Raw genomic sequence first — 24,646 nt, 5'->3', positions numbered from 1 at the left:
GAATATTGATGCATCTTGTCCGTCATATGTCGTTCTCGTCCTGCCTAGTGTTTTTCTTCCTGGGCCACAAACTGGGAAGTTTAATGAGTTGGAATCGTGGTTCTATGCACCGTTCCACAAACCAATTGCGCAGCTGAGAGTCAATAATCGAGCTCAAACGGGGAATATCTTCCAATTTGGTTCTGGAACCTATCAAGGACTTGATCTCAAACTCCAGTCGATAATCCGGCGAAAACGAGAACATGAGCCCCACACCCTTGGCAGAGCTTGACGAATCGTCTTCCAACTCCTCGTCTGAAGCTGTAATCAATGAGACTGTCAAACAGCCCGAGAAACGAACGATCGAAACTGACAACTGTATCGGCAGCGAAGCAGTTAAAGTCTTGGGGTAGTTGAGCAAGAGTTTCGTTTCTATCTCCAGAGTCAGAGTATCAGAAAGATCCACATCAATTTTGGCCTCAAGTCTTCCATTGAGTTCGTTCTGCTTAATCCTGCAGTTACTGAAGATAGGAAAGTCGCTTCCGATATTGATCTCCGTTATGTTGATAGTGTCGAGGTAATCAGGCAGATCAGAGGAACTCAGTGCTGCACGTAAACTGTGGTAAATATTGTCGTTACTCAGGGCTTCATCTCTGAACTGCGAGATCATCTGGGCCACAAGCACATTGAACCAGTCTAGCGACTCCGATTGGTGTGTCTTGACATCGTAATATGTCTTTTCCAGTATGGCTGAAACTTTGGCCTTGAAGAGGTCAGCAGCAGATTGTGGCAGTCCTTCATTATCCAGAGAAAGAAGCGGGCTGGACTGTGAGTCTATTGTCTTATAGTTCTTTATCCTTTTGTTTATTATGGGTTCCTTGGGGGCAGTTTTGTTGGAAGCAGCCGATTCGCTGAAAACGAAAAACCGTATGAACAATACGATAACCACGATGACACTTAACTGGCCAAGTAGGAGACCTTGCGTGAATCCCCATCTGTAGAACGTTTGTTAGCGAAAAAACACAAAATAGACTGTAAGCTTTGAGTAAAGCATCGACTCACTGGGAAGAGGTGTATTTTTTCAGCAATTGCTCGTCTATCGGCACAAAAGTCTGACCCAGCAAGTCGTCATCAAATCCTGTTGTCTCGGGAACTTGAATGACCTGCTTCATCGCAATGGCGTGTTTTCGGAGACGTTTTAGCTGCGTGATAGTGTGAAAGGCAATCAAACCATTTCAAGCTTGAGGGCTGAATCAGGCATCATCTCTGCCAAATTTCAACGGCTCCCTAAGACTACTGTATTAAAAGATTGAGAAAAAACCAAATTTATTTCATAGCAAACCGAAAAAACATTATAAAAGTTGAAGTATACATGGTTATTTTTGAGTCTATATGACAATTCCAACGACGATGAAGGTGAGGGTTCCAACTATCATTGAAATGGAAGATGCAGACAGTTGGGAGTTGACCAACTTGAAAGATGGAGCCGAACCGGAATCACTGACCGAAACGGAGTTGGAAGTTGAGGAATTAGACTTGGATTTGGTGACTGAAGTGAGTGTAGTTTTGGTGTTCGATTTGGCAGAGATAGAAGTTGTAGCTTTCGAAGAAGACTTGGTGCTGCCAGAAGCACTGGAACTTGCCAGACTTGAAGTTGATCCAGACTTTGATGAAGAAGTTTTGGAAGAAGACTTAGTCTCAGTTGAAGACGTAGTCTCAGTTGAAGACTTAGTATTAGTAGAAGACTTAGTCTGAGTAGATGTTTCCGAATCTGCTGAACTCGATCCACTGCTTCCGCTCACCAAAGCACTGAACTCCTTATCAGCCTTGCTTTTGCGTCCATTGATTTCACCATCAGTGGACTCGATAGAGGTCCAGTCACCGCTCTGGTCCGAGTAGCTGTATTCTGAACCCGTAGAGTAGTCACTCACAACCAGGTTTCTGATGTACATGGAGAAAGGTGCATCAGAGTAATCAGTCTCTCCACCTGCCCATTCAATGGTGCCTTCCGCGTTTGTAGAGTCACCACCAGCCCAGATACCCATCATCACGTACATTGGCGTCTGAGGATACCCTTCGCTTGATGTGTTCTTCAAGGTCCTCACCACGGTTCCGTCAATGGACCACGTCAACTCCTCACTGGTCCAGTCAAGTGCATATGTGTGGTAGTCCGATCTTGGATCGGCCATATCGTGGTATTCACCTCTGTCGTAAGTAGATGTGTCTCCTTTGGAAAAGTAGTTCGATTGCATCTGCGAAGCATCACCACCAAACCATTCCATGTCAATCTCGTCGAGGTCGTCTGATTGAAGGTAAAAACTCGAGACAACACCCTGACCGTATGAAGATTTAAGCTCCACCTCCACGCGTCCAAACATGATGTAAAACTTGGATTTCAGAGATGGGTTGTCAAACCGCTCAGCCAGCGTCAGCGTGAGACCCGTGTCGTTGTAAAAGATCTCGTCCGCAGTGGAATAAACGCCAAAATAATCAGACGCCTCGGTGAAGTCAACTGCTATCGAAGTCGCAAGCGCCTTATCGGGCGAGCACGAGGAAGTAGACAGTGGATTGCATGTGGTGGCCGTACTTGACGAACTGGCGGTCACTGTAGTTGCGGCGCTTACGCTCGTCAGAGCGTTTGCCAGTAGCGACAGTGATAATGTGGAAAGTCTCATAATTTCTTCGAATGATACTCTTCAGATTGAAAGAAAGTGAAGAAAGAAAGGAAAGAACTCAAAATTGAAATTTCAATTCTTCGAAAAAACCGATGCGAAACGTTGTAGTTTAAATCCTCGTCTAATCTCTCACACTTCTAAAAATAAACGCTCTATAAGCCTTGCAGCGTGTCAGATCCCGAAATAGGTCCCCACCTCATCGCGCCCAAAAACCAGCCTCCCCAAATAGGCGCGTTTTCTCACATTTTCGGTGATTGGTCCGCGCACATACCAAAACTTGCAGGCAGATATCCAAGCCTTGTTGCGGTTGAGACGCGGTTTTGGTCGCGTTCCAGACCGTTGTCCAGGGAAAGGGGTAATACCGCCATAGGCACTGAAAATTTTCGCAGGATACTAGTGTGAGTGATGATGGTGGCCACAAACACGAGGATCATGCCCATACTAAGGTTAAAACACGGTATGCCGGAGTCGTCCTTGACTATACCAAAGAAGCCGATGAGGCATATCTCCAAACAGTAGATGCCCGAGTACAGCTGGAGCAACGCGACAGTGTAAAGTTTCCCGTAAGTCTCGGAGTGGTTTTCTCGGTAAAACACGTTTTTGAAGCAATACTTGTACCCTATGAATATCAGCATGAGAGAGATGGTGGTGCCCACTAGTATAAGAGGTGCAAGTATTGCATACACCAAGGCTATAGTGCCGAATAACGAGACCGTGGGATAGAGCATTCCCAATCTGAATCTGGGTGCATTTGCTGCCATTCTCATCTTCTGATTAACCTCTGAGGAGTCCACAAAACGACGGTGAAACAAAAATTTCAGCAACTCCGTGAGTCTTAGCAAAACGTTGCCGCATATCGTGAAGCCTCTTAACAGGAAAAATGAGTAGAAAAAACTGGAGGCTTTGGGCAAGTCTCTAGCAACGATTGTTGCAAGTGACGTGGGATTGTAAAGAGCCACTTCCACTATCACCATTATGCCTGAAGAAATGGTAACCACCAGGAAAACCTGGACAAACAGGAAGGAAAAATACCATCTTTGGAGATCTAGCTCCAGCTCTGCCATAGTCAGCACTCCTCTCATCAACGAAAGCTTTCTGAACATGGCTTGAGCAATCTCAGTCAAGCAGGTCAAAGCAATTGTTGGAAGGATACCAGCTATCACTTCCTTCACAATCTTGGGCAAAGCGTTCAGCCATCTCGCGTATGGAATGAGGGTGGTCAAATAGGGCAATTGAATCACCAGGCCAACAAAGGAAACAGGCACTACCCATCCAACAGTGATGGCCACACCGAGAATATTGGCCATATTAGTTGAGAAGACCAGTTTCCAGCTTGGCCCACGCTGTACGTTGGACCAGATAATTCCCTTCGGGTCTATATCTATGGTGAAATCGTTCATCTCAAACGGTTCACCAAACACCAATGTGTTTTTTGCCATGTAGGCCCCGAACGGATTATTGAAAACGATAAATGCCCTTCCATAACACCCAGGCTCTTGGGGACTCAACAGTTTCACTCGTAAACGTTTTATCTGCGGTTCCAACGATCTCAATGCCCTGTTCGCCCTATATATCTCAACTGTGGGAGCAGTGTCTTGCATTCTCATGAGTTCTAGCGTCTGCTCGAGCTTTGAATGTAATTGAGTCAACTTTTCAAGCCTTTCACAGTCAGGGATTAACCAAACATCCCGCACACCTCCATAAAACTTATTAAACACTCGCAATAGAGACTCGCGCTGTAGTTTTTCTTGCGGTATGTTAGATACCAGTAACACAGTGTTGTAAGAAACATTGGCTGCCAGATGCAAATGGCGGTGGAGAGTGCAGTACTGCAGTTCCTTGTAGATAACATATTGAACAAGAGCAATGTTGATAATTGCGAGCACGAAATGTGCAATGTATCGTTCCGTATGGTCTCTAGGCACGTTGGATATGGATAGTCTGTCTAGTCCTTGGACGTAGTCTCCCTTATTTCCAGCTATAAGAATTGGGATCAGCACCGAAATATTGATCGTACCAATAGGAACCAAAATAACACAGATCATTACCACCAGAAATCTCAAAAAATAGTAGGCATCAATCCCGATGTCTCGGTACTCCAGTATGGAGTCATTGGCTGTTTCTCGGATCCAAGCGAAAAAGTCCTGACATTGTTCGCTCAACCTAAAAGACTGATAAACATCCTTAAACTTTGTTCTCAACACAGAAAATGCTGCTATTTGGACAAGAAAATATAGGAGAGAGAAAACCAATGAAGCTGTCAGTGTTGTAACAGAAACGCCAGTGGCCAGATGAGCCGCGCCGGACTGGGTGGTGTTGAGGAAGTCGAATAAATGAGTGCTAGGAATAGTGACCAACTCCATTATGGAAAGTAATAAAGATGACTGTAAGGAATTGGCTGTCTTAGTGGTAGTTAGATTGAAGGACTATGGCTAAAGAGAAGAGTATGGTTGAGTGCATAGGAGAGATCTAATGGTTTATGTGACAAGTACATGGTGAGGGGTAACTTCATTCGCATATTCTGGGTGGAAATCTCATTGAGAGTGTCATGCAAAAAACAGAATTATAATAACAGACATTTGAGTCTATACAACAATAATTGGTTCTATTTACGTACCAATACATTGAAAATGGGCAATAATAGCGAACAAAAACAAGAACAAGTACTCCAGAAAACCCCCCTAATAAACCAGAACTAAACTTTCACTTTTTTGGAACATATATCGAATCCAAAACCATCTCCAGAAATTCGAAAACCGTCTCGAGGTAGTAGTCAGACTCGTTTTGGTACACCGACAGCCTCTTTAAGAGATCTGTGAGCTTTGATGGAGCCATGGTAAGACGCGTTTTTAGGCCTAAACTTCCGTCTAGATTCAGGATGGACTCCATCATGGCTACTTCTGAATTCCAAACTTCTTTGAGAAATTTCTGGCTCAGCTTGTCCAGAATCTCCTGACTCAAGACCTCTTCCTTATCTTCTCCATCTTTCATAGTCTGTGTTGATGACATAGAACCACAGCAATTCTGCACTCCTGGTCTCAATTCCAGTGTAGCTGTATTGTCAAACCCAAATTGTGAAAACAATGAGCTTCCCACAAACAACAAACACAATTATCCTATCTCCAAAACAACGGTCTTTCTATCAGCCAGAGAAGTCTAGCGCCGCAGACAAGAGCATATCTGCCATTTCAAATCGTGTCATTTACGTTGAGTGGGGCACGCCTAGAATATCCAAAATACTCAAAGTTAGACAAGACACAAAAAACAACCCAGCTTATCTGCAGCATACACCCAACTACATAGCATTATACAACGGGTTTAATGGTGGAAGGAAGCATATTGGGCTCGATATCCGATCTGGATACCGTGTCTTTCAATACAGCTGACGAGGTGAGGCCCATGGTGCAGTTTGCAAAAGCTTTGCAAAGCTTCAAGAACGAGCCATCTTCCGTTGATTTGTTTGGGATAGTCCACGATTTCGGTAACATTGCCGCCTCAGAAATCCTTGCTGGTGAAGATGAAGGATTGGCAAACGATGCCATATCTAACTGGGTATTGGAAAGTCGGTTTTGGGCCCTCGTTGAGATCATCATAAAATACAGGTTTTCTGAACGCGATTCACCGGTGGAAAGCTCTAAAAACTTCAACGAGTTTACCTCTCGATCGATTTTACAGGACTGGATTTTACAGAGGAATCCGAATCTGCGAGAACTGTGGTTTGTGATGACGTGGCTAGCGGATGCCCTCAAGCTAGACCCAATAGACGAGGAAGATGACGTGGATGTTGAACAACTGCAGCCTTCCAAATGGATATCTACCAAGGCAGAGCTTCAGTCTAACAAACCCCGGTTTGTGAAGAATCTGGATGCAGATGCCCCGGTTCGAACAAACTCCCGTATAAGTGATTCGGATGCCAACTCGGATAGACTGTTCTTCAAGAAGGCTTTCCATCTTTTGCTTGAACGCGACGAGGAGGAATTGGCCAAGGTTTCCGAATTGACGAACAACTGGACTTTCTCAATGATAATCGCGGGTACCCAGGATTATATTGACCCTCTGATTGATGGTTCTTTCCTTGCAGAGGACGATTCGATGGATCTGGACACCAGACCTATTGGAATCAAGAACAGTCTGTTGTGGAGACGTACTGTGTTCAACTTATCGCAGCAAAAAGGCTTGAACGATTTTGAAAGAGCCACTTATGAATTCTTATGTGGAGATGTTGAAGTTTCTGCCAGGGTCACTAATTCATGGGAGAGACAGTTATTGCTTTACCTCAACAACATTTTCAAATGCGAGATGGAATCCCAGCTCGTTGAACTGCTAAAGGTAAAACAACCCAACAGCGAGGAATTAGTCGTTGTCAACTCAATGAGAGTTCCTACCAAAAGTTTTTCAAACTTGACGGAAGTGTTGAGTGCTCTAGCATCCAGTGGAAACGAGATTGTTAAGACGCAAAGTGAGCATCCAATCAGGGTATTGGCTGGTTCTATACTTACAGATAATGTGGGGTCAATTCTCGAAAACTCTCTTGATCTGATCAACCAGACTATATCCGGTGCTCAGAGCTCGTTGCTGACCAGTAACGGTTATCTCTTGAGAATGGTGGTTCATTTTGCCATATTTATGAGGCTTCTGGACAGCAGTTTGTTGAGCGATACCGACTTCACCAAGTTTCTGAGAATCTACATCACCAGATTGTCTCTTTACAAGCTATTCGATGAGATCCCATTGTACGTGTCGTTTATGCCTGACGAGTCAGACATGATAGACAGCTACTCGTTTTTCTTGTCCAATATGGTGTTAGATCCTAAAGACCGTTCCAGGCAACTTCAGTTGATCCGTGAACTCGGATTGCCATTGGAAGATATTTTGAAGAGAACTGTTAACAGAGTGTTTGAAGACACTAATGATCACTATTCTCCATCAGGGGAGATCGTCCTTCTGAAAGACCCAAACACGACCAGTAAAGTGGACATCAAATTGTTCACATCTGTTCTTTGGTTGGTTGAAGAAAAGATGTGGACCGATGCTGTTGAAGCTACAATTGTGATCATGAGACGGTTTTTGTCTAGGGGTAAAGTTGGCTCGCTCATAAGTTTCTACAATTCCATGGAAGACCTCAATTTGTTGTTAGATAACTACAAGCTTCACCACTCAGTGATTTCGGATCATTTTGGCTCGGAAGGTACACCCATAGTATCCAGGGCCAGACTCTTGAGTTGGTATCAAGTTGAAGAACTCCATCAAAACATCAAATTTATTCAGACATTCATGATGCTGAATAGTCACGAAAAACTTTCTCAACTGGAAGTGAAAACTGCCTTGGAGAAAACCAATTTGCTTGGCTCGGCACAAGAGCTTGACCTGGATGTCAGAGAAAGAGCTATTTCATGGTACTATGACTTGCTTCAAGGCTCGTACCATCCTCCTGAATACGACCTCCAGGTGTATCAGGACTTCAGAGTGATGTATGTTCCGTTCATGATTGAGACGCTGTTTGGTGTGTTGACTTCATCGAAGAATGGTATTCTCATCAAACAGGGTATCGATCTCGTGAACCTGGTGAGCGACGATGCATACCAATTGGACCAATTATTTGTGCAAGCTGACAAACTGGAGTCTTTCCTTAACAGTCTGGCCAATGTCTCGATATCTGCATTTGAAACGTGCGAAAACGGCATCTACGAATGAATGTATACTACACCGAATATAAAGGGTTTAACAAGATAGTTGAACCTATTCTAGTTTAAAATGAAAGCTCAGTCATTTCAGTTCAAAAACGATGCTTTCTCGTAAAGGAGCTCCACCACACTCGACATGTTCTTGATTACACTCAAAGACAAGTCGTAGCCCTCGTCAACCTGGGGTTCGTCATAGACAATCAACCAACCGTTTCCTTGATCTAGGACTCCGTAGAACACTTTATCCAAGATCATGTGACTCAGTTTGCTCTCGATCACCTTCGTCGATAGACCAATCATTGAAGAGATGTGTTGAATTTCGATGCAAGAATATGGCTCAATCAGCTTAAGCAGATTCTGCTGGAAGAGAGAGTCATAGAGCTCGTTCAAATGTGAGCGGATGATTGGATCTTGGGTCAGTTCAGCAGAGTATTGTTTGAGACATCCCTCAAACTCGCCCAAAGACCTGTTCGAGTGAGCGGTAGCAACAGCCTTCATTGCATCGATGTCCTTGTTTTCAACGAATTTGGTGATGTTTTTGCTGGCCAAGATCGTCTTGACGTCGGCAACAAGCCCCAGCATCACCTTACACAACAGCATGTATTTCAGCACCTTTATGGTCTTCTCATCTTCTGTGTGTAGTTGGAAACTCTCAAAAGACTCAAAAAAGTAGGAAAACGCGGTGTTGTAGTCTTTGTCCTCGGCATGAAGTATTCCACTCATCAGGTCCAACTGAGCTTGTAGCTGTGTAGGGCAATAGATGGAATTCGCGGATGTTCTGGCAGAAGTGAGCGATGCCCTCGACTTTGCAAAGTTCTTCAACGCCAAGTAAGTCTCGGCTTCCAAAAGCTGCACCTCCACAAGCGACGACTTGTCATCGAGCTTCTTAAACTCCTTCAGCAGGTTGTTTATAATTGCCAAAGCTTCCGTGTATGTCTTCTTCTTGTAGTACAGAGACGCTAATCTCAATTGCAGCGCCTGGCGCAAAAAAGATCTCTTCTCCTTAACGGCCCATTCAATGCAGTCGCTGGTCACCTTGATTGTCAAGTCCAGCACTTCCTCACCACCTGGTAGTGATTCAACAAGGTCAATCAAAGATCTCACAATCTTGGAGGTTTTAGATTTCGCAAACGTGCTTAGAATGGCCTCCGATTGGGAAATCAACGCAACTAGCGATTCCTTGTTATCGGTATCGCGATACATTTGACCCAGTTCTAGGATGGCATTCTCCTTACTCTGATTGATCTTGTCGCTCACAGATTTCGCGGAAAGCAGGTCATTATATATCTCTTCGGCCTTAGAGTAATCCTTCGTCTTGACGGCCCGTCTAGCATCTTCTATCGATGGAACAGACATTCTTAAGAAGATAAATGAATCCAATTGGGATACAGAAGCTACGTGTACTTCAACACTTGTTCCTTGGGGTCGAAGTGGCGATTTTGGGAAGGTTAATACTGACACGCAAAACAATGACAGATCAGGGACACGACCATGCGGCTCAACATCAAAAAGGTAATCTCTCCCAACTACAGCACATCGATTAAATTCAGGTGTTTTATTGGATTTTAATTTTGTATAAACGAATTTACTCTTAGAACCCATGGGAAACGGACAGACAAAGAAAAATGGCCCAGGGCGAGGATAATTGGAGTTCGAGTTGCAGGTTAACAGACAGATAGACAGACAGACAGACAAAAAAACATCCGCAACAAGTCATAGCTGCTTAGTACGAGCTCTCATTTTGCTCCTTACGAACGTCATAGACCTGGAGGATCGACTCGGCAGCCTTGACTCCCGAAAGAGCCATTGCACCAAAAGTGGGCCCCATACGGTTACATCCGTCAACCTCGGCTAACTCCATACCTCCAACAACCAGCCCGGGCAAAATCTCTCTGGTTCCCTTGACAATGGCATCCTCAGCCAAATTCATGTCCAAACCATTCATGCCGGTTCGTTTTTCAAGCAAACCAATCTCGGCAGACCGCTTGACACAGAAAGCCCCAAAGGGTCCATCATGGCCAGTAGTTGAAAGAACAACGTGAGCGTTGATGGTGTTTGGATCCATACACGATTGGTCGTGATGGTGCATAGTAACCAATGTCCAGTTGGTTACTACACCCGCGACGCGAACTTCACCCGAAGCGTCGCGTCTGGTGATAAGGTCCTCAACCGCAGTAGCGTTGAAAAGCTTCACATTGGGAAGAGCAAGAACCTTGGCACAAAGAGTGGTGATGAACAATGCTGCGTGCTTGACCACAACATAGTCTCCTTCATCCTCATACTCAATTCCCAAGTCTTGCAAGAAGATATGGGCTGGCTTACGCATAACCATGGCGCTGAAAAGTTGGCCTCCAAGGAAGCAACCTCCACCAATTGAAACATTTGCCTCAACAATTGCGATCTTGAGATCTGGTCTCGAAGTCGCAAGAGTCCATGCTGCAGACAATCCACAGGAGCCAGCTCCCACAATGACAACGTCTGACTCACAGTACTTGTCCAGATCCGCAAAGTAGCGACTAGTCATAGCCCTGGAAACAGTTGATTCACGAATGGGCGCAAACTTGAAGGATTCCCAGTCAAAAACAGCACTGGTAGCCTTCGCTACTGGCGAATCGGCATTCTCTGCATTGGCGTTTTTAGCTCCAAGTCCCTTCTTGAAGCTCAGGTTCAAAACCTGTTGAGTCTCGGTGATTGCTGATGGTGCCCTGATAAAAGGAGTTAGTACGCTCTCTTAAAGTCTTCCAATTGGCATGTTCTTGGCGCTAGCATTATCTAGTTCAAGTTCAGCCGTATTTTCTCAGCCGCGACGGAAGAGAAGAAGTGTCAACTCTCAATTCTCTCCCTCAATGTCGCAGCACCGGCCATGCTTTTTCCTGTGAATCTGACGAACCTGCTAATCAAAAGAGGTAACCATACGAACCCGGCCGAAGCCGCACACAGTGCTCACATATCTGGGGTATTAGTAACCGTCATGAGTGATCATGACAAAACTTTTTGTTAACTCACTAGTCTGGAACAACGGTACAAATTTAAAATGATTAACTATGTTATAGATAATCACAAGGTAAATCGGTGTAAAGAAAGGATTAGCCAAAGTGGTGGCAGAGTACCCGGGGAAGCAACGTATTTATAGTGCCCGGGCGCGGGGTTATAGCCTACTAATGGAGCACTCCCAACCGGGTTACGGGTTACGGGTTACGGGTTACGGGTAACGGGTAACGAAGGCCCAGCCAGCTATAGACTTTTACAGGCAAGAAGTGCCGTGATTGGACAGATATTTGAGCAAACCAACAAATCAGGGCTGATTTCGAAGGCTGTAGACTAGTGGAGTGGCTATGGGTGGTAGACTATGCATTGTAGACTATGCAGTATAGACTATGTACTGTGAAGTAGACATATGTGTACACGCGAGCCTGCACTGAAGAGACTTAATTACATTGTTCGGCTGAGATGTGGCAATGGTGTGGCTGGATACACTTGACCGCTTAAAGTTATACTTGTGATTCAATGGCTGTCAGATGAAAAATCGGTGGCTTAGTATTTGCATAGTAGTGAATTGTACATACCTTTTGTAAGAAATTCTCCTGGAGAGGACAAAAAAAACAAAAAAAAAAATACTCTCATTCATGGAAATGCTACAAGTTAGTCATAAAGCTCAGAGAGCCCTCAAAAGCCTCAGAGAGATTCGGTCCTATTGATGAACTTCCATCTCTCTCAGAAACTCGGGCTCCATCGCCTCAAGATCATCAATAATACACCCTTATTAGAGGCTAGAAAGACAGAGTAAACAGCATGGTATTCGTCCCACACGGCCCCGGCTAATGCTTCAATGGGGCCAACAAGCCGCGGAGGGCGATATGAGTAGGGCTGGACCCAACGTAACGGCATCATCATCAAAAGGATTGGATTAGTTCTAATACCCGGGTTTAGTTCAACTCGGGGTTCTTCAGCTCCTCCTCGGAGAACGGCACAAAATCAAGTGAAAAGCCATAGTCATCGGCAAAAGAAGTCCTCTTCCACTCTGGAATGAGCACCGACACGAGGTCAGGCCTGACACTGAGCTCGCGTTTGGAGAAGTCTAGAACGTCTGGTATCAGCTTTGGAATGCCCTTATTGGCCATCCGCGAATCGGGGAGCGGCACGTTTGGTGCTCTAAGCTCGTCGAAGTAAGGCAATGTCAGCGACTCAATGGCTGAGACACGCGCAAGAGGAGAGTAGCTCAGCACATGTTGAAGCAGCTGGAGACAGTCTACCTCGGTCGCCTTGAAAACTTTGTTTAGAGGAATGGGTTTGATTGAAGGGAACTTGTGCTCCATGTAGTTCGGGTTCATCGTGCGAATCTCGTCGCGCGAAGGTGTCCCGAGGATCTTGATAATCTCGACGAGCTGGTCAATACCGCTCTCACCAGGAAACAACGGCTGGCCGAGAATGAGCTCCGCAATCACACATCCCGCACTCCACACGTCAATTTTGGTGGTATAGTTGCGACTGCCAAAGATGAGCTCTGGTGCACGGTAGTACCGCGAACATATGTAGGAAACGTTAGGTTCCTGTGGGTTCAAAATCTTTGCCGAGCCAAAGTCGCAAAGCTTCAAGATACCATTGTATGGATCTATCAGCAAGTTCTGGGGCTTTATGTCTCTATGGCATATCCCCAGCGAGTGTATGTAGTTGAGTGACCTCAAAAGCTGGTACGAGTAGAGTTTGACCTCAAACGCAGGCATCGTGAGTCTGCGCGACGTGTAGTAGTGTGATGCCTTGAAAAGAGTCTCTGGAATAAATTCCAGAATCAAATGCAAGTAGAGATCATCGTTCTCGGCTGTTTTGTAGAAGAACGAGATCAGATTCACAATGTTCTTGTGGGATATCGTTCTCATGATATCTAGCTCACGGTTCTTGAACCGTTTATCCTGGAGAACACGTTTTATAGCAGCCTTACGGTCGTCCGGCTGGATGGATATCTGGTACACATAGCCAAAAGAACCATGTCCAACCATCGCCCGTTGCGCGTACGCGATCTTTGTGTATTCACCCGAATGGCCGTCCTGGACGGTTTCCTCGACGTACTCCATCTTGGCCGACATCGCAGATACAGCTCAAAAATTACAACAGACGACGCAAATACGGCAGACTCGGTAAACAAGTTCAACACGAAGTTTGTCGCGATTGGGAAGAATGCAGGAGTAGATTGATAAACGGGGGAAAAAGCGAACAAGACAAAGGGGCAGGGAACTCAAAGTGGTAGTGCGTAACCCATTACTGGGGAAGAGACTTGGAGGGGCGGGGGTTCGCTCGGGGAACCCGGCCCGAATGGGTGAAAATTAAGAAATTGAGACGTAATCGGTGAAATTTAATGATATTAAAGCGGAAATATTACCGGAGGACGGTGCGGATGGTACTTCAAGAGTGGTGGTGTACAAGCGGGCCGGGAAACCTCAGTCCCTGGATTGCTCTGGAGGGTGTTTCCGAGACCCGGGGAGTCAGTGTGGGGATGTCAGGCGGGTAACCCGATCAAGCCATGAGGCATCAACAACTTGAAGCATTTGCGGTTACCCGGCTCCAGAAAAGATGTCACGTGTTAGCTTGGAGCACTACCTATTGAACTGGAGTTTTTGAGGAATGCGGCATGAAAAGTTGGTTCAATCAAACAGATTCCCAGTCTGTTCAATGATTGTCACAAGAAGCTGCTTCTCGCGATTGTTTTCGAGACAATTCTCGCAATCTGCAACGATTGATACGGTTCCGCTTGTATTTGACAAACATGCAGGACCAGAATCCCCTAATGCCCCGATCGTGTTCCTGCACGGACTCTTCGGGTCGAGGCTGAACAACCGGTCTGTTTCCAAGCAACTGGCGAAGAGACTTTTGCGGGATGTCTACTGTGTTGATCTGAGAAACCACGGAGACTCCCCCCACAATTCCCGCCACGATTATCCCGCGCTTGCGGCAGATGTTGCTCGATTTTTTGAAGACCATTCCTTGGAGAACCCTATTGTTATAGGCCATTCCATGGGTGCCAAAACGGCAATGGCTTTGGTACTCGAGCACCCACGACTTTGCTCAATGATGATTGCTGTGGATAATGCTCCGGTGGATAACTCTGGATATTTCGGAACGGGTTTCTCAAAGTTTGGCAAGTATGCGAGGCAGATGCGCATTGTCGAGCAGCGCTGCCATTCTAGCAAAGAGGCAGATGCAGTGTTAGCACAAGTTGAAGACTCACTCCCGGTTCGCCAGTTTCTCATGAGCAATCTCAAGCGCAAGGGTGATCACTACACCAGTCGGGTTCCGTTAGAGATTCTAGCAAAAAGTCTGGATAACGTTGGCGCCTTTCCGTTTGATCCACTCTACTCAAGATGGACTGGTCCAAGTCTTTTTGTAAGAGGAGCAGACAGTCCGTACATTTCGGACGAGATGGTGGTGGAGATCGGCAAGTTTTTCCCAAATTTTGAGGTCCGCGATGTCCAAGGAGCAGGTCACTGGCTGATTAGCGAGAAGCCAAAAGAGTTTATTGATATAGTGGTGGAGTACATTGAGAGGATTGAGGATGAATAGGAAGATGGAGGTTGTGCAGTGAGCAATGTTTGATCAAAATGAAGATATAGACAATCATACATCTCATGAGAAATACGAGCATTAGTTTGAATGGCTAATTGATAGTCCTAGATTAGAGGAGAAATAGTTAAGAATTATCTAGAGTACTCACTAAAATACTGGTCGTGATAATAGAGACTTAAAAGTCAGTTTTAGAGCAAACCTGCAACACTCATGCAGTAGTCATATTGCATTCCTTTCTTTTTCGACGCAAAAATATAAAGAATCCCAAAATATCATGATCAAGCCATTAATCTTAAAATACAAACAAATCTCAAATACACCTTGTGTGTTCAAGTACCCCACAACGATTATTTCAGCACTACTCATATACACCATGCACTCCACACTCAGCATCATGCACGCTGATTCAAGACATGCCACGCACAAAATCGCAAAAACCTCTTCATACTACAGAGTCTTAAACACCTTTATTGAGTTTCATAGAATTTTATAAAGCTTCACCAAAGCAGAGCCCATGCCGCGAACTCCGTTCTCCGTTCTTTTATTACTAAAGTCATGCGGCGTTTCGGACCCGAGAATGGGCCCCACACACCAATACACGGCCGAATGTCTTCCTTCAACGTGGTAGTGCGCGCAACCCAATTTTTGTCGTTCAAAGGGTTTGCCAATTACAACACCTGCAATCTACATATTCTTCCTACTCCTCAATTTAATTCAAAAATGTTGAGATTTTCTAATAGACGTTTGTTTTCCTCGGCTAGAGTGTTGGCTGAGGCGGTTACCAGTAAGTTTTATGTGTTTTGCGCTATTGCTGGCGGGTTAGCTATGGCTGCCATTTGGTAATCCCGGAGTGACCTCGGGATCACAACAGTGGCGATTCTTGTTTGAATACAGCTCCGATATTAACCATTTTACAGAGAAGCACGACGTTGTGGTCATTGGAGGTGGACCTGGTGGTTATGTTGCTGCCATTAAGGCTGCTCAGGAAGGATACAACACTGCGTGTATCGAGAAGAGAGGTGCCCTTGGAGGTACTTGTCTGAATGTTGGCTGTATTCCATCTAAGTCCCTCTTGAACAACTCTCATCTGTTCCACACAATCCAGCATGAGGCCAAGGGCAGAGGAATTGATGTTGCTGGTGTTGAAATTAACATAGGCAATTTTCAGAAGGCCAAAGAGACTGCCGTCAAGCAACTGACTGGCGGTATCGAGATGCTTTTCAAGAAGAACGGTGTCACCTACTACAAGGGTGCTGGTTCATTTATTGATGAGCACCAGGTTAAGGTTGATCCAATTGAGGGTGGCGAGGAGTTGACTGTTCAGGCAGACAACATCATCGTTGCTACCGGATCTGAGCCATCTCCATTTCCAGGAATCGAAGTTGACGAGGAGAGAATTGTGACCTCCACTGGAGCTCTTGCTCTTAAGGAGATCCCAAAGAGACTCGTGGTCATCGGTGGAGGTATCATTGGTCTTGAGATGAGTTCCGTCTGGTCCAGACTTGGATCTGAAGTTACTGTTCTTGAGTTCCAGGATGCCATTGGTGCTGGTATGGACGGAGAGGTTGCCAAGGCCACTCAGAAGTTCCTCACCAAGCAGGGTCTCAAGTTCCAGCTTGGAGCCAAGGTCACCAAGGGTGTTAGAGAAGGCGATGTTGTCAAGATTGAGTACGAGGATGTCAAGAAGGGCACCACTACCGAGATCGAGGCCGACGTATTGTTGGTTGCTGTCGGTCGTCGCCCATATATCGAAGGTCTCGGTGCTGAAAAGCTCGGTCTTGACATCGACAACCGTGGAAGACTCGTAATTGACTCTGAGTTCAAGACCAAGTTCCCTCACATCCGTGTCATTGGAGACGTGACCTTTGGTGTCATGCTTGCCCACAAGGCTGAGGAGGAAGGTATTGCCGCTGTTGAGTACATCAAGAACGGCCACGGTCATGTCAACTACGGCAACATCCCTTCGGTTATGTACTCGCACCCCGAAGTCGCCTGGGTAGGCCAAAACGAGCAGCAGCTTAAGGAAGCCGGTATTAAGTTCAAGGTTGGTAAATTCCCATTCATCGCCAACTCGAGGGCCAAGACCAACCAAGATACCGAGGGTTTCGTCAAATTCCTGGCCGATGCCGAGACCCAGAGAGTTCTGGGTGTCCACATCATTGGACCAAATGCTGGTGAGATGATTGCCGAGGCTGGTTTGGCCTTGGAATACGGTGCCTCTACTGAGGACATTGCCAGAGTCTGCCACGCCCATCCAACTTTGTCCGAGGCCTTCAAGGAGGCTGCTCTCGGAACTTTTGGAAAGACCATCAACTTTTAAGTCTGAAGTACATATGGATATAGGAGTCCAACCATGAAGGAAACTGAATCTAGTTAGAAGAGTGAGAGTAGTGAAAAGAGTAAAAGTACGAGTAAGATGAGAGTAAGATGAGAGGAAGACTACCAATGCAAACCAAAGGTTGTCTTGAAAATTCACCAGAAGAGCGAGCTTATATTTACCGAATATGGTCGACACCATTCAAACCATTCTAAAAATGTAATTTTCATGTCAATTTTGTCAAGTATCTAACTCCAGACTCGGGCCTCTATCTCCGAGGTACGTTTAGTGCGCAAGTGAAAGTTTTAGCCTAATCGGGGCATAACCGATAAGGGGCCATAGCTCTCGATCTCATCAAACTTGTCTTCAGAATAACATTGGAAAAAAGCCGCTTCATTCCAAAGCAGAATTCCACCGGCAGCTCAATTTAATAATCCCGCCCGCTAATGGCGATGACGGTCAAGGAGAAGAAGACCCGTCGAAAATACAGCCGCAATGGGTGTATGGCATGCAAGAAGAGAAAGATCAAGTGCGACGAAGGAACGCCAGTTTGCGGGCGATGTGATCATCTGAAAATCAATTGTTTGTATCACAAGCAATTCAAATTTAAGGACATTACTCATGAGGTGAGGCCTCCGTCTGAGCTCGAGAACATAGAGCTAGACAGAACTGCAGATGAGCCAATAGAGCCCGAGATCACCACCAATGTTGAGATCCTAAACTTGTTTGAAAGTGCCGAGTCAATCATCGGAGACATGGCTGGGATCACGAATGGGTCCAATCTTCAAAACGTTGTCAGAATGGGAGAGGAGTTAGAGTATAAGGGCGATATGGATGTCCCTTTCGAGAACCGTCTAAGTCGGTCTCCACTTGAAATGGTGAGAACGAGCTCTGCGGAAAGTAATGGCCTCAATTTGTCAACTTTTGCTGATTATGACTATCTGAAAACGCTGGAATCATCTCTTGGAACTTTGGAGATCTCTAGATTGGCCAAATGGCTGCAATTCCGCCCAGACTCTTCTAGACTGGTGCACTTCCGCGCATTCATGATCCATGTGAATCTGATCCTTTTCCCGCTTACATGCTCCTATGCCGACTCGCCATGTATAATGGTTATTCTGGAGGCCGCCAAAAGATGTAAGTTTTTGTTGAGCGCAGTTCTGGCCTCTGGGGCCAGTTTCCTTGGAGAAAGGGCCAAGATTGGACTGCGAAACTGTACAGAATCCCAAAGAAAAAGGCTGGAGACAGAGATTGAGGAGCACGAATCTTCGAGAATTTACTATCTCTCGCAGTGTTTTGCTCTCCTCCAGCAAGTACTGGAAGATATGGTCCAGGTCACGGATTATGTCGATGGAATCCTTCTCACCAGTCTGATCTTAGCAGCAGACTCGTCTTCCCGCAAAGACTCGAGATGGAAGGTCCATCTTCAGGGAGCAAAACAGTTTCTGATTCGCTATTCAAACGAGGTTAGAATTTCCGATGCCCTGATAATTTCGCGCTATATCTTTTCGTCTCTGGAGATCTCCTCTGGACTCAATGCGCCTCTAGGAGGCAGTCTGCATTCCGCCGAGGAATTGGACAATTGGATTACCATCCGCTCAGATTCAGTGATCAAACTCCAGTTATATCGCTTAGGTTTGACAATTGACGGACATATCACCAATCAGGATGGCCAATTGGTGTGCAGTGAGGGCTCATACAACATGTATGTTGGTTACAGCGATCATTCCGTGGAGGTGCTGAAGGAGATGTTACGAGCCTTTAACGAAATCCGCAACTTGCAGATGTTATCACCGGGGAAAGACGTTCAATTGGATCCCCGTGCTGTGTCAATGTTGTTTGCTAAGATCGAGAGAGCCAGAGGATTTCGAATTGTCACCAATAAGCCGCCCTTCCGAATCCCGTTGGAATCGAAATTCCATCCAGCCTATGTGGGTGCTGATAAGACGCGATTGCCGCTCTCCTGCTATTATCGGATTACGAATCCGAAGCTGAGGATGTATATACAGGAGGACGAATGCTGGTTCTCGTTCTATGATTTTCTTCAGCAAATTCATTTGGATGGAATATATCTGCGCATACTTACCTGCAAAGAAATGATGAATGTCCCGTACAACAGCTCTCTGGTCCAAGCTGTGGTCAAGGACATGATCGACGAGTTATCGTTCTTTATTCAACTGGACTATGAGAGTGTGACAGACCAGGACCTTCTTTATCTGGAGGAACACTATAATTCCAAAGTCATTCTCAGCAAAGAGGATATCAAGTTGTTCGAATCCAGGCCGACTTCATCAGATTTGGCTGCATTCAGCGTCCCAGAGAAAAAACTCAGGGAACTAATGTCTGCTTCGCCGCCAATTGACTATGTGAAATATGTCAATTTGCAGGTTGACCACCGACTGTGTATGTTCCAGTGGATTCTTCTGGCTTGCGGGTTCTGCTGTGTTGAGCCGCACCATAAACTACTGGTTGAAACACTTCTTTCGGAGCTAAACGAGCTGGGAGTGAGAAGCAGTGCAAAGTCTCTTGAGAAGGTCAGGAGAGCGTGGTTAGAGAGAAGATTTTATTACGATGATGGATCTAGGGTTGTTAGAAAGGATATCAACACCGATTTCTTCTGGAGAGATGAGGAGAACTCCTTTCCGTTTACGTGATGGTTGTGAAGGAGTGGTATCCATATTGCTTATACATGGATGGAGTGATGGGACAACATGTCTAGTGGTCACTTGACTTGGGTGAGATTGTATGGATATCACCATGATTTTTACTTCTTGGATAATAATGATATGGGTGTTGCTATGAGTGATCTTCCTCCGATCACTGTGACTTTCACTGGACCTATCCCTTTGGCTACCGGCCGTTATTGGGCCACTTCCCCTGTCTTTCTCTGTTTTCCTCTACCTATATAAACCGCTCGCATCGAAAGTACTGTCTCTTAATTTATTTCTCTCATCACTATCCGCAAGAACCCAATTAACGCACATATCACAACCCTCCGGAGTTGTAAATCCTTGTTTGTGCACGACCAAACCAAGACCAAAAACGGGGAACCCTCAATCCGCAGCACGTATATCAATTCCTCCCACCAATCCTCTGTTAATTCCACACATCATGCCTAAGTTAGAGGACTGGGAGATCAAAAAATACTGGGAAATTTTCTCCGGATTGGGCCCCGAAAAAAACAAACTCTCCGGAGACCGTGTTTCGGTTGTATTCAAAAACTCCCATCTTAGCTCTGGTGAGCTGGCCTCTATCTGGGATCTGAGTGATATCGACACTGATGGGTTTCTGGATTTCGAGGAATTTTGTATTGCGATGAGATTGATCTTTGACAGGGTCAATGGTAACATTTCGGTGTTGCCTAGTATTCTTCCAGATTGGTTGGTGCCTGCCTCAAAGTCTCATCTGGTACAGGCAGACCGGGCAGTCAATGGATCCGCATCTAATAACGTGGTTTCGGACGACGATGACGAGGCAGTGAGTCTGAGCTCCGACTTTGACTGGTACATTTCGCCTACGGACAAATCCACCTATGAAACGGTGTACGCAGCCTCTTCGGATAGGTACGGAAGAATCAAGTTTGAGAGTCTGAATGACTTATATAAGACGTTGAGCGTTCCAGAAACGGATATATCGAGCGCGTGGAATTTGGTGAATCCCAAGAGTGCAGAGACAATAGACAAGGACCAAACCTTGGTCTTTTTGCACATTTTGAATCAAAGATCGAACGGAAGAAGGGTTCCAAGAGGAGTCCCAGCCTCTTTGAGAGCAACTTTTTCGAAGGAAGTGCCTGAGTACAATCTGGACTCACACCAGGCCGACGTAGCAAGACCCGTTGTTAAGAAGGGTGAGAGTTTTGCAGATTCATACCTGAACAAACTTGGTGTGGGGAGCAGAACTTCAACGTCTTCCGGAACAGACTTCAGCGCTACTAAGGGCACGGATTGGGAAGAGGTCAGATTGCGCAGACAACTTGCGGATATTGATGCCTTGATCAAAAAAGCGGAAAAGGCAAGTCAGAATCCGACTCCTGAAGACGACAAACTAGCAATGACCAAGTACGAGTTTGAACAGTTGTTGAAATACAAGGAGGAACAGGCCAAGGGTGTCAATGTTAACTCCGGGGACTTGAGTGGTGTCGAAAGCGATATCAATTTGATTGAGTCGCAGGTAATTGGTCTGGAGCAGTATCTGGAGAAGAAGAGGAATACGTTGAAGGAACTACAGGCGGAGATCGCGAGTGCGAAGGCCTAAACGATACCATAGGCCAATACTATGACCAAGACCAAGATCCAAGCTAAGAAAACTGATACACTTAAGTCCTTCGAGTCTACCAGGTCTGATCAGTTGATAAGTACAGGTGCTCCAGTCTCCAGGTTGGAGCCGATCCGTGACTTTCCTACAATCCAATCTTATCAATGTTTTCATTTTGTATAAATAGAACAGGGCCAAAAAATATGAAATTCTATTTTTTCTCCTCAACCTCAGGCTCAGGCTCAGGAACAGGCAGCTTGAAACTCTCTGGAGTGTCGTCCTTGCCCGGACCAACCTGCTCCCACACAGCAGAACCAACCGAGAAGTTTCTCCATGCCTGAGTCAACTCCAGTGGCTCATAAACAACCCTTCTCTTTTCTGCGTCATATCTGACCTCTGTGTATCCGGTGGTTGGGAAGTCTTTTCTCAGAGGATGGCCCTCGAAACCGTAATCGGTCATGATACGTCTCAAGTCCGGGTGACCCTCAAAGAAGATTCCAAACAAATCGTAGGTCTCTCTCTCAAACCAGTTGGCTCCCTGGTAAAGAGGAACCGAAGAAGGCACTGGTGAAACCTCGGAAGCGTATGTTTTCACTCTGATTCTCGAGTTGTATCTCACCGAAAGCAAATCCCAAACCACATCAAACCTGTTGGTTCTTGAAGGATAATCAGCAGCAGTGACATCAACACAAGATTTGAACTGTGCGGAGGTGTGGTCCTTCAAAAAGGTGAGTACTGGAGTCACGGCAGAAGGCCCAACGTAGATCACCAGCTCATCTTTCCAGACAGAAAACTTCTGGACATATTTGGGCAAACAACCCATGATGTATCTTCCAAACTTGTGCAATTCTTCCACCTGGACTTTGTACTTGTCTTTTGGGTTGTATATGGGGACGTTTAGCTCTTGAGTCTCAGCACGAGGCAACTGACGAACATCCAAGGGGTCTTCGTAGCGAGCAGCAGCGCGAACAGAGAAACCGCGCACTGCGGATTGCAATGGTCTAGCTCTGAGCAACGATCTGGGCGCCAATCTAAGCATTTTTGGAGGGCTTTTAATGGAAATGGCGTGGTGTTACACAGTTGTGCTAGGCTTGAGTTCAAGATGCTCTCCTTTTCACCATTTTCGATTGGATAGAGGATTGAGTGGTGCACGCAATAATTTCATTGAGATGGCCTTCCCATAAAAATGGCAGTAGCAGTGAGTCTGAGATCAACTGACCAAAGTCAGACTATACAGCCAAAGTACAATCTAACACATTTATTACCAATTTTTATTAGATGCAACATACTAAACAAAAGGCCGCATGACTCAATGGTTACGACCCGCAGTGCGGGGCTTGGCCCTGATGATGTTATCCACCCTCAACAGCACCTCTGCGGCTTCACTGGCAGAGTTAACGACAGCCCTCTTGAGCTTGTAGCTCTCGACGATGCCCAATTCTCTCATGTCGGCAATGACACCCTTGTTAAGGTCCAGACCGGAGGTGGTCATTCCGTTATATATAGATGATCTGAGTTTGGCGACGAGCTCGCTGGAATCAAAACCGGCATTGTCCGCCAGAATCGTGGGAAGTTGTCTCAAAGCTCTTGCAAAAGCCTCCATGGCCAGCGACTTCTTTCCGTCTTCGTTCTGGGCAGCAGTGTCAACCGCCTTGGACATGTTCATCTCTGCGCACCCACCTCCCAAGACTGTTCTTGTCTCTCTTGTGGTCTGCGAAAGCACCGAAAGAGCATCATGGAGAGATCTTTCGGCCTCTGCCAAAACTTGCTCGGTAGCACCACGAATGACGATGGTACATGCCCTTCCAGCGGCCACTCCCGAAAACTTGGTCATGACGTCTTCACCGATTATCACCTCCTCGATGGAGTCACAGTACCCAAGCTTGACCTTCTCTGGATGGTCAAAAGTAGAAACAACCTCACCTCCAGTCACCAGCGCTAATCTCTCTACACCTTCGAAATCAGCGTGTTCGATCGAGTTGATTCCTGCATCTGCAAGCAATTGCTCGGGCCAGTCGTAGATCAGCTGGCGATTCACAAAACAGTTGATGTTGAAGCCCTTGATTTTCTCCACCTTACTCTTCATCTTCTCGCGTTCTGCTTTCTCCAGATCCGCCAGTTTGCTGGTGGCATCCACCTTGAACTTGGCTCCAAAGATCTTGACCTTATCGGTGTCCATGGAGGTATTGGCGATCAAAAGCTTGACATTTTCGATCTTCTTGGGTTGGTTGACCCCAAAGCGTTTATTCAGAATAAATCCTTCATCAAGGTAAGAATCTGCAAGTTTTCCACCCACGATCTTCATGATCTGGATGTGGTCCAGGTTAGTGGAGCCCTTCAGTCTCAACACAGCATCAACCGCGAGTTTCGCAAAGTATTCCTTATCCTGCGACAAAATCTTGGACGAAAGGGTCGTCTTGGCAATATTTATAAGATCGTCTCTGAATTTGGCAGAGTCTGTGCCATTGTCGACGGCGACACGGTCCAGAGCGGCAACAGCGGCCTTATTGGCCAACCTGTAGCCTTCAATGATGGTTTGGGGGTGGATTTTGTGGTCAACCAACTTCTCAGCCTCGCGAAGTAATTCAGCGCCCAAAACTGTCACCGAGGTGGTTCCATCTCCAACCTCGTCATCTTGCACCTTGGCGATGTTAACCAACACTTTGGCAGCAGGGTTGTCCAATGGGATCGCCTTCAGAATCGTGGCTCCATCATTGGTCATCACAGCCTCACCAGTGGAAGCACTCTGGAGCAATTTGTCCATTCCCTTGGGGCCTAGAGTGGTTTTCACCAGATCACCAACGGCGATGGCTCCCACGAAGGCCGACAATCTGGCGTTCTCAGCCCTCTCTTCAGTCACTTGGTCTCCAAAGATATTAACAGACTGCGGCGTTAGTATGGACAGACATTGTTGTTAACTACTCAAAAATTCATCACTCACCATCTTGGAATTGTCGATCTATCTAGATATACCACATTACTTAAAGCCAGTCGCCTTCACCGTCAGAAAAACGCGTCCAGCTCCGGGAAAAGGCGTGCGCATACAAAGGCCGGGTAGCCCTCATCTCCAGGGCTAAGACGACCCGGAGAAAGTCTCTTGTATTGCATGGCGCTATTGCTGCTCCATGGAACAAGAACCAACAGCCCAAAATAGCCCGGAAAAGAAGCCGCGATATTGT

General features: G+C 46.0%; 15 protein-coding genes across 15 annotated transcripts; 5 read left to right on the top strand and 10 right to left on the bottom strand.

Annotated features, from left to right (window-relative positions):
- Window positions 1–22: 22 nt before the first annotated feature.
- On the bottom strand, window positions 23–1,151 carry KUCA_T00002000001 (uncharacterized protein; the record flags this gene model as incomplete). The annotated part of the gene is made up of 2 exons (XM_022604237.1): window positions 23–974; window positions 1,042–1,151. The coding sequence occupies 2 exons, from the start codon at window positions 1,149–1,151 to the stop codon at window positions 23–25; spliced, it is 1,062 nt and encodes a 353-aa protein (XP_022458039.1).
- Window positions 1,152–1,367: 216 nt separating this feature from the next.
- Window positions 1,368–2,654, bottom strand: KUCA_T00001999001 (uncharacterized protein; the record flags this gene model as incomplete). Its single annotated transcript, XM_022604236.1, has 1 exon — window positions 1,368–2,654. One exon carries the CDS (start codon window positions 2,652–2,654, stop codon window positions 1,368–1,370), a length of 1,287 nt encoding a protein of 428 aa, XP_022458038.1.
- Window positions 2,655–2,893: 239 nt separating this feature from the next.
- KUCA_T00001998001 (uncharacterized protein) lies at window positions 2,894–4,093 on the bottom strand (the record flags this gene model as incomplete). The annotated part of the gene is made up of 1 exon (XM_022604235.1): window positions 2,894–4,093. The coding sequence occupies one exon, from the start codon at window positions 4,091–4,093 to the stop codon at window positions 2,894–2,896; it is 1,200 nt and encodes a 399-aa protein (XP_022458037.1).
- A 1,264-nt stretch (window positions 4,094–5,357) lies between these two features.
- KUCA_T00001997001 (uncharacterized protein) lies at window positions 5,358–5,645 on the bottom strand (the record flags this gene model as incomplete). The annotated part of the gene is made up of 1 exon (XM_022604234.1): window positions 5,358–5,645. The coding sequence occupies one exon, from the start codon at window positions 5,643–5,645 to the stop codon at window positions 5,358–5,360; it is 288 nt and encodes a 95-aa protein (XP_022458036.1).
- Window positions 5,646–5,975: 330 nt separating this feature from the next.
- KUCA_T00001996001 (uncharacterized protein) lies at window positions 5,976–8,348 on the top strand (the record flags this gene model as incomplete). The annotated part of the gene is made up of 1 exon (XM_022604233.1): window positions 5,976–8,348. The coding sequence occupies one exon, from the start codon at window positions 5,976–5,978 to the stop codon at window positions 8,346–8,348; it is 2,373 nt and encodes a 790-aa protein (XP_022458035.1).
- Window positions 8,349–8,425: 77 nt separating this feature from the next.
- On the bottom strand, window positions 8,426–9,694 carry KUCA_T00001995001 (uncharacterized protein; the record flags this gene model as incomplete). Its single annotated transcript, XM_022604232.1, has 1 exon — window positions 8,426–9,694. One exon carries the CDS (start codon window positions 9,692–9,694, stop codon window positions 8,426–8,428), a length of 1,269 nt encoding a protein of 422 aa, XP_022458034.1.
- Window positions 9,695–10,061: 367 nt separating this feature from the next.
- KUCA_T00001994001 (uncharacterized protein) lies at window positions 10,062–10,862 on the bottom strand (the record flags this gene model as incomplete). The annotated part of the gene is made up of 1 exon (XM_022604231.1): window positions 10,062–10,862. One exon carries the CDS (start codon window positions 10,860–10,862, stop codon window positions 10,062–10,064), a length of 801 nt encoding a protein of 266 aa, XP_022458033.1.
- A 77-nt stretch (window positions 10,863–10,939) lies between these two features.
- KUCA_T00001993001 (uncharacterized protein) lies at window positions 10,940–11,107 on the bottom strand (the record flags this gene model as incomplete). The annotated part of the gene is made up of 2 exons (XM_022604230.1): window positions 10,940–10,991; window positions 11,064–11,107. 2 exons carry the CDS (start codon window positions 11,105–11,107, stop codon window positions 10,940–10,942), a joined length of 96 nt encoding a protein of 31 aa, XP_022458032.1.
- A 1,157-nt stretch (window positions 11,108–12,264) lies between these two features.
- KUCA_T00001992001 (uncharacterized protein) lies at window positions 12,265–13,422 on the bottom strand (the record flags this gene model as incomplete). The annotated part of the gene is made up of 1 exon (XM_022604228.1): window positions 12,265–13,422. The coding sequence occupies one exon, from the start codon at window positions 13,420–13,422 to the stop codon at window positions 12,265–12,267; it is 1,158 nt and encodes a 385-aa protein (XP_022458031.1).
- A 583-nt stretch (window positions 13,423–14,005) lies between these two features.
- KUCA_T00001991001 (uncharacterized protein) lies at window positions 14,006–14,893 on the top strand (the record flags this gene model as incomplete). The annotated part of the gene is made up of 1 exon (XM_022604227.1): window positions 14,006–14,893. The coding sequence occupies one exon, from the start codon at window positions 14,006–14,008 to the stop codon at window positions 14,891–14,893; it is 888 nt and encodes a 295-aa protein (XP_022458030.1).
- Window positions 14,894–15,616: 723 nt separating this feature from the next.
- On the top strand, window positions 15,617–17,216 carry KUCA_T00001990001 (uncharacterized protein; the record flags this gene model as incomplete). The annotated part of the gene is made up of 2 exons (XM_022604226.1): window positions 15,617–15,680; window positions 15,814–17,216. The coding sequence occupies 2 exons, from the start codon at window positions 15,617–15,619 to the stop codon at window positions 17,214–17,216; spliced, it is 1,467 nt and encodes a 488-aa protein (XP_022458029.1).
- Window positions 17,217–17,659: 443 nt separating this feature from the next.
- On the top strand, window positions 17,660–19,867 carry KUCA_T00001989001 (uncharacterized protein; the record flags this gene model as incomplete). Its single annotated transcript, XM_022604225.1, has 1 exon — window positions 17,660–19,867. The coding sequence occupies one exon, from the start codon at window positions 17,660–17,662 to the stop codon at window positions 19,865–19,867; it is 2,208 nt and encodes a 735-aa protein (XP_022458028.1).
- Window positions 19,868–20,324: 457 nt separating this feature from the next.
- On the top strand, window positions 20,325–21,467 carry KUCA_T00001988001 (uncharacterized protein; the record flags this gene model as incomplete). The annotated part of the gene is made up of 1 exon (XM_022604224.1): window positions 20,325–21,467. The coding sequence occupies one exon, from the start codon at window positions 20,325–20,327 to the stop codon at window positions 21,465–21,467; it is 1,143 nt and encodes a 380-aa protein (XP_022458027.1).
- Window positions 21,468–21,678: 211 nt separating this feature from the next.
- KUCA_T00001987001 (uncharacterized protein) lies at window positions 21,679–22,506 on the bottom strand (the record flags this gene model as incomplete). The annotated part of the gene is made up of 1 exon (XM_022604223.1): window positions 21,679–22,506. One exon carries the CDS (start codon window positions 22,504–22,506, stop codon window positions 21,679–21,681), a length of 828 nt encoding a protein of 275 aa, XP_022458026.1.
- A 270-nt stretch (window positions 22,507–22,776) lies between these two features.
- On the bottom strand, window positions 22,777–24,575 carry KUCA_T00001986001 (uncharacterized protein; the record flags this gene model as incomplete). The annotated part of the gene is made up of 2 exons (XM_022604222.1): window positions 22,777–24,351; window positions 24,513–24,575. 2 exons carry the CDS (start codon window positions 24,573–24,575, stop codon window positions 22,777–22,779), a joined length of 1,638 nt encoding a protein of 545 aa, XP_022458025.1.
- Between the last annotated feature and the right edge of the window lie 71 nt (window positions 24,576–24,646).

This window comes from Kuraishia capsulata, genomic scaffold (genome assembly GCF_000576695.1).
Source record: "Kuraishia capsulata CBS 1993 genomic scaffold, Kuraishia_capsulata_scaffold_2, whole genome shotgun sequence".
Lineage (NCBI taxonomy): Eukaryota > Fungi > Ascomycota > Pichiomycetes > Pichiales > Pichiaceae > Kuraishia > Kuraishia capsulata.
This window is presented reverse-complemented; position numbering and strand designations above follow the sequence as displayed.